At 36.3% G+C, this 7,907-nt stretch overlaps 1 protein-coding gene across 1 annotated transcript in view; it reads left to right on the plus strand.

Annotated features, from left to right (window-relative positions):
* LOC128858579 (ceramide synthase 6) overlaps positions 1 to 7,597 on the plus strand; it is a 33,075-nt gene extending 25,478 nt beyond the window's left edge. The window contains exons 6-7 of the mRNA XM_054094972.1: positions 4,591 to 4,735; positions 7,378 to 7,597. Of these exons, the coding sequence (XP_053950947.1) occupies positions 4,591 to 4,735; positions 7,378 to 7,497 (265 nt within the window). The 3' untranslated portion in view covers positions 7,498 to 7,597. The remainder of the gene's footprint in view (positions 1 to 4,590; positions 4,736 to 7,377) is intronic.
* Positions 7,598 to 7,907: the final 310 nt, after the last annotated feature.

Genomic DNA, 7,907 nt, shown 5'->3' on the forward strand with positions numbered 1-7,907 from the left:
GCACTTGCACAAGATCCTCCATGTGAGCGGACCAATGGGACCAAAAATCAATTTCCTGTTTAATTCCCCACTAAAAGTGCCGAGTCTGGATTTCTTAAAAATGCGAAAGGTGGCAATCCCTCCAATTCAGCTTCCACTGCCGGCTATCAATTCTGCCGTGACAGCAGGGATCGTAGAGACACGATTTGTTAGAGACATGCATTCTTCTAAGCTGGCAGATGAGGCTATAGACGAGAATTCTTTGTCCCAGAAGGATAAGGCCTCTTTGACTTCGGCAAAGTACATCAATTTCGATGGGCCTCGTACCTCCCGTGCATCCTACTAAGCATTTACATGGATATCTTATAGCTCTGTCATTAAAGGTGGCGGGAGGATGAGAGCTGTCGTGGATAGGTCGAAAATGGACTGCGGTGTTCCTAAAGATCAGTGGGGATAGATTGAAGTTCTGAACGTTGACCTTCTCTTCAGAGTACGTGGTGCGGGGTAATAAGAAGGCTGCATCAAATTAGTCACATGGGACCGTCGAAAAGGGACCGCCCAGTGCAAATCCTAATACCTTTAAGAAGGAATCAGCGGATGCCATGATAGAGAATTACTACTACTCTGATTCTGAAAGACTGACAGGGATAAGAGGTCTATGAAGAGAACGACCAATGAAGACTAGGGCGATTACGATCATATAGGTGGAAACTGCAAAGCCTGATCGGCATTAAATGTTTGCAGTTTAATCTCCACCATTTGAAATAGACCTTTGATGGTTTAGTAATCCGCTTAGCAAATCGCGGAGATGACGTCATTCTCTTCTAAGAGTACTAGGTTCGTACCAATAGAGTTTGCGGACTGAGTACGCCAGGCTATATGCTACTGGTGTCTAGTTTTAACAGCAAACCTAAAGCCTTCAATTTACCAAGATCTTATCTGGATATATTCATTTTATCGAAAGACCAATTGGCCTTTGTATAGAACCACCTTTATGAAATCACTTGAAAAGGCGCATATGCAAAGTGTAGATACAAACGTCAGCCTCAATCAAGTAGTACAAAAACTCACCAGTAGCTATAATAAGGCTCTCGGTGCGACCTGCCCCTTAATCAAGAACACTTAAGAAAGACTACCGTTATAAACATGTTTTTTTATTTACAGGGTCCGGCACTCGAAGTGTAACCAACTTCAGATCGCTCGCGTAGCTGATGCACGGGCATCGGTTGTCTGTTAGTTAGCTTAATGACAGTCCAAAGTGTTGTTAACCAGCGCGTGAAATCATTTTGCCGAGAGTAAAGGCGAAAAAAGAAAATCAGTAATGGATTTCAAACGTAATAGTTAGTGTCATTGCATTATATTTAGCTAGAAAATCGCAACCAGCGATTGTTCATAAGCTCGAGCACCTTAAAGTAAATAAAGTTTTTGTTTATCTCACCATTACTCGTTACAATGATACTGGTAGCATCGCGAAACGTCATGGAGGTGGTCATCGAAAGGCTGCACGTAACGTGAAATGGTTCAAAAAGTGAAGAAGCGACTTGAGCAAAATCCCCGAAGAAGTGCCAATCAAATGGCGAAAAAACTGAAAATATCTGACAAATATCTGAATATAAAAGGCATCCGTCGCATACTGACATCAAGGTAAATGCGAAATATTATCGGGTTGCTTTGAAACCGTAGGCAGACAAACATTTCGGTGGCAGACCATGGACGTTTCAACAGGACTCGGCACCATCTCACAACTTCATAACGTCCACACAATGGCTCTCAAATTCGCCAGACTCGAATCCGATGGATTATTCTCTTTGGCCCGTTTTGGAGAGCAAGGTCTGAACTAAAAGATTCATCAGTCTCGAGGCGCTGAAAAAAGCTATCGTCTGCGAGTGGACCAAAATACCTGCAAGTCACATTCGGGCAGCCTGCGATTCGTTTCTGGACCGTCTCAAGGCCATAGTCAAGGCAAAAGGTGGTCATATTGAGCAAAAGTTAATTGATTCTTAATTTTGTATTATTTTCACACATTTTTTGCTTTGAATTGAATAAAAGTAATTTTCCAAATTAAATTTATGGCCTTTTTAATTGGTTACACTTCAAGTTCCCTGTGAGTTACATACACACACATACACATTCACACATTGTTAGTTATCATAATCACACTCATAAGCACTATAATCTTCTAGCACTCATATTTACCAACTAGTATTCGCTATAAGTAACTAACATGATTGCTAGCAAATTAATCTCTAATATCCGCTGAAGAAGAGTGGTCGTACTTTTTTAGTTTCATGTGACATTGCTATGTTATGTGCTCTTGTTATGTCATTTTGGCAATTATTGCATTTTTTTACAAGACTATTGACTGTTTATACACCGTCGCTCACAACCTACACAAATCACAGCAACAAGGAAAAGGCTTCTTGATACAACATTTGGCGCTTAGCGTGGGACACATGTATAAGTTCCAATAATCCTGCGGTTGAACATACTCCACCTGTTAACACTGTCACCATTTGGTGACACGCACCCATAACATCTACAGTTCTGTTATTGCAGGAGTCCACTGAATACCATCTGACGACCTTTTGCAGATATATGGATTTTATGGATATTAAGAATCGGCACACAATACATTATATTTTTGCAAAGCCACCTACATTTCTTGTAAGAGGAACTTGCGGATATCATACATTGTCATTTACAGTTAGTGTTGATTCGTTTAACAAATATTAATCGCGCGAAACTTCTACTCCCCAAAAAAAAAAAAACAAAAGCAATTGATTGTATCGATTGCAAAAACTACTTTCATATCATATCTGTAAACTTGAATCTTGCTGCTATTGCGTTTTTTAAAGCTAACAATCAAAATTATCGCACTGAAGAATGAAAACAAAGATGTACAGCTGACGTGCTTTACTAAACAATTGCTCGCTAGCGACACTCGTGGGTGGAGAGTATTCAACTGACTCTTTCGCAGCCGTTTTTAAATTAGGAAAATTGGAACTATGCTTATATCAGAATATATTAACATTACGAAGAATAAGTGGTTGGTCTGAATATTTTTTTAATTCAGTTTTGTGTAAAATCATTTGCAAATTTATCAGAGATTGCTGGGGTCGATATCACAGTTGCCTCATCAAAACCGTCTTTAATATTATATCACAAGGAGCACCGTTTTTATTATAAGCTGTAAGCAAGTTGAGCAACACATTAATTTAGATGAGAATCTTACAGTAAAATAATAATATTTTGTCTAATATGTCATAGCTTGTCGCTATTTCAATTAAATTTTCTGAAATAATTAAATCAATATGATCCTCTTCTAACACTTTCGCTGCTAAAACCACGTTTAAACGTCGACGCCCATCTATTGCATGTGCTAGAAGACAAAGCAAGAAACATGTGGCGCTTATATTGGGTCTTATATCAGTGGTTAAGCTGATCTAGGGTGCTCATCTGGCCAAACGTCTATTTTGTCAACAAGTTCTGGTAAACTCGGTTGAACTAATCTGTTAGGGATACATTTTCTTGTTTTCTATTTGAGGACATGTATATATATATATATATATAATTGGCGCGTACACCCTTTTTGTGTGTTTGGCCGAGCTCCTCCTCCTATTGGTGGTGTGCGTCTTGATGTTGTTCCACAAATGGAGGGACCTACAGTTTCAAGCCGGCTCCGAACGGCAGATATTTTTATGAGGAGCTTTTTCATGGCAGAGATACACTCGGAGGTTTGCCATTGCCTGCCGAGGGGCGACCGCTATTAGAAAAATATTTTTTCTTAATTATGGTGTTTCACTGAGATTCGAACCAACGTGAATTCCGAATGGTAATCACGCACCAACCCATTCGGCTATTTCAACAAGTGCAAGCGATCATTGACGAGAACTTTCCGAGGGAGCTTAATGGTTGTAAGCGTCTTATTCGTCGAGTTTTCTATGAAGACACCCTGAAGCGCCTAAGATGATATCGGTTTTTTTCTGACGAAAAAAGGTTGATCAAGATCAAAAGACCAGCTGCAGAAATGACAGATGGCTATGTTCCAATCCCACAAAGGTTCTTATTTTTGTGCACTCGAAGATTTTTTGATTTATAGTGTATGCGGTGACAGCCCATACATCTTTCAGCAACGCTTTCACACAAAGCGATGGCGACGCAGATTGGATGGCTGAAAATTTTCATTCCCATGAATTATTACATATGGGGCATAGCTGAGCGTGAAACCTTCTCATTGCACGGTTTCTTCTCTGAAAATAATTATAATAATAATGATGATTCGGGCATGCAATCCTTTTCGGACCCGGATTGAGGAGGCTATTGCTGCTAATGGAAATTTTATTGAACTATTTAATAGATATATAATAAGTTAATGTTGTGTTATTTTGTGCAAAATTAAAGCTTATTAGTTCTATTCTCAAGTTGTCTTCAAATAACGTACGTACCCTGTAGAGGAAAAATTCACACGGTTGTATTTTCGTCAAAGGCTCTGTGCTAATATATCCCTAACGAAACTTCTATAGTATTATATTATACTTATATATCTGAAAGAAACACTTATAGTTTTATGAAATTTCGCGATTTAAACAATAAATATATTTTGTTTTACAGCTCTTCTGTTGAAGCTCCAAACATTTTGCCGATGTTCCCAGCGTACTACATATTTAACACACTTTTAATATTGCTCCTGCTTCTACATATAGTTTGGACATACCTGATTCTGAAAATTGTTGTTGACTCCTTGCAGAAAGGATTGGTAAGATAACTGAACTAAACTGCATATTAATACAAATTGATAAGAGCGAAAAAATATATAGTTGAATGTGAAAACTAAAAAACACGCTTTATTGTAGGCCATCCGATTTATTTATACCACTTTTGCGTCATTTCTGACAAAGTACACTTTGTAATATAATATGTAAAAGTAATACTAGTCCATTCGACCAACACTTATTTTTCAGTTTTTGGACACCAATCATCAACAAAAGTTTAATATTTGATTATTTTAATATTTTCTTAGCAGCATATAACACAATTTTTGTCGCTTTAATATTACTTTAATTTTAAAAATTCATTAAAAAACCTAAGCTAATTTTTTTTTTTGGGAAAAGGCGTATAAAATAAATGAACACCTAAATAATAAAGTTTCGCAGTTACATAATACATACTTTAGACATTAAATAAAACAAATTTAAAAATGTATAATGCTTAAAAAATAAAACATTTTTCGTTTTAAGAGCTATTTCTGCAGACTTCACCTCCAATTGCACAGTCTAACAACTTTACAAAAATTTACTCAACACGAACATACGTTATGATTATAAATCAGAATGCTTCAATTATGAAAGATAATGCCTCCAGAATTAACTTTTCCGAAGACAGTACTATCCCAGAAACTCCGACTTTGTTTTTACAGGGAGGTGAAGCTTTAAAATGTTTGGGTGAGAATGCAAATAACTTATCAAGGACTGTATTCAAACAAGTTTCTTTGATTCGTATAAGTTCCTTTAACTTTGGTTTTGGGAATATGCTGTCCGAAGAGTTATTTTATTAATGCGATGTCTTTATGGCACTTTTTCCGTGTTCATGGTTGCGGTCACCGGAAAGAAATCCAAATTACTATTTAATTGAAGCTATTACTATACTATTGAATTTTCAGCGATTTCATTCATTTCATTTCTAACTCTGATATTATTGCGATTTATGGTTGCTCAAGAAATTCTTGACCACTTTGTTCATACCTTTAAATTAAAGATAAAATAAAACTACAAAATTTAAAATAAAGTGTAAATATAAAAGCTGTTGTCTGTAAAGTCGGTTTACTGACGATAGTTTAACGTGACAACGTCATAAAAAAATACTGATTAATGGTTGCAATTTTCAAAACAAAATTTTAATTTGACACGATATAGAGAAGGAGGTAAATGGAATCGCAATAATAAGTCAACAACACTAAGAGACAACATCATCGATTTGCCTTTTTCAAGACACATTACACTCGAAACACCCCCTTTCATTTCCTAATTTTCCTATCATCTTCCTATTCTCAACAGAGATATGGTTCATTACCATACACACAGGAAGAAGGCATATGCAAATACAAATATATTACATATGTGAATTTATATATGTACATATGCGCATATACACACACATAAAGGGTGGGCCATGTAAAATTTGCTTTTTGAATCGGCTATAAAAAAAAAAAAACTAATCAATATTTTTTCAAACTTTTTTTTTTATTTTGAAGATTGAATATTGTCATTTATGAATGAAAAATAATATCGTTCAAATGACTGCCACAACTGGCTTTACAGTAGGCCATTCGATCAACCCAATTTTTAAGCACATTTTCGATTGTTTGGGCTCCAATTTCATGAATGGCAACTTCGATTTCGTGTTTTAAAGCATCAATCGTCTCTGGATGGTTCGTATAGCATTTGTCCTTAACGGCTCCCCACAAAAAATAGTCCAACGGGCTTAAATCACAGCTCCGAGGCGGCCAATTGATATCGGAATTTCGGCTGATTATTCGGTTTTCAAAAACGGTAGCCAAAAGTTCGAGTGTAACTTCGGCAGTGTGACAAGGTGCACCGTCCTGTTGAAACCAAATGTCGTCCATGTCATCCTCTTCAATTTTTGGAAACAACTCGTTGAGCATGTCACGGTAACGCTCGCCATTTACTGTAACCGCGGCTCCTCGCTCATTTACTTCGGTTATTTATTAAGTTTCAGAAAAGGAATAATATCATTATCGTCATTTGCTTCGCTAATATTTGCTATGGATCAGTCGTTTCTCTAAAACACTTCCCTCTATCGCAAAATTAACGATTTAATAGCTCCTGGTGACGCTGAACCATGCATGTCCATGTCCTGCAGCTTATATGTGTGCGTGTCGGATGACACACGAACTTGCTTCGTGTCACACATACTATACTTGTTGTCGGCGTTCGCATGATGAAAATCAAAAATTTTAGATATTAGCGTCATGCATCCGACACGCACACATATGTATAAGCTGCAGGACATGGATGTTTGAGCGTCACCAGGAGCTATAAGTTTTCCGATCAAAAGACAACCTAAGTCCAACGCATTTCTTTATAATGGCGTGTAATGAAATAAAGCACTTTATTAAAGCACTGCAAGCCTAGTTTCATGTTTTGCAATAACACAGTTAGTTTTAATAACAAAGTTCATACAGCGGATTGGGGTAACACGAATATACATACATATAGAATATTTTTGAGGCATTGTTTTATGGTACTTAGACTATTAGAAATACAAACTCGTTTTTCTATAACCTGAAGAAAAAAAATCTAGTTTATTATTAAATCTTGCTTATTTTTCTTTTTAATTTTTTAATATGCAGTTATAAAAACTCTTTCTTGCCTTTTTCAGATGTCTGGTGATATAAGATCAAGTGACAGCGAAGATGTTTCAGATAGTTCTGAAAACGCATCTATTCCTCCGAATGGCAACATTGGGGAGCCTACCAAAAAAATGTACAATGTTAATTAAAAAAAAAACACATTTGTATAATATGTAAATAAATAGTATAAAAAGCTTGCTTTTTGAACCAAAAATGTAATGTAATAAAAGTGATTCTAGTGAAACTATACCAGCGGTACTCGTATTAGGATTTTTACAAGCATATCTAATAGAGAAATAGATTTTTTATTACATGTTTAATCTATAATTACGCTAATTTACCACATTTTCTCTTACAATTTTTGTTTCTTACTACATACAACAAATCTTCCCTTTGAATTTTATATATATGACTGCTGGCGTACCAAAGCTTAGCAGTAGCAATGCGGAATCTTGTATACACAAGATTCTAATTGGCGCGTTGGGAATTTCTGCTAATTCAAATAACATACAGAAATGATTCGTAAAGAGAATCAAACCTAAGAGCGCCGATTCATCTA

Source organism: Anastrepha ludens, chromosome 3 (genome assembly GCF_028408465.1).
Source record: "Anastrepha ludens isolate Willacy chromosome 3, idAnaLude1.1, whole genome shotgun sequence".
Classification (NCBI taxonomy): Eukaryota; Metazoa; Arthropoda; class Insecta; order Diptera; family Tephritidae; genus Anastrepha; species Anastrepha ludens.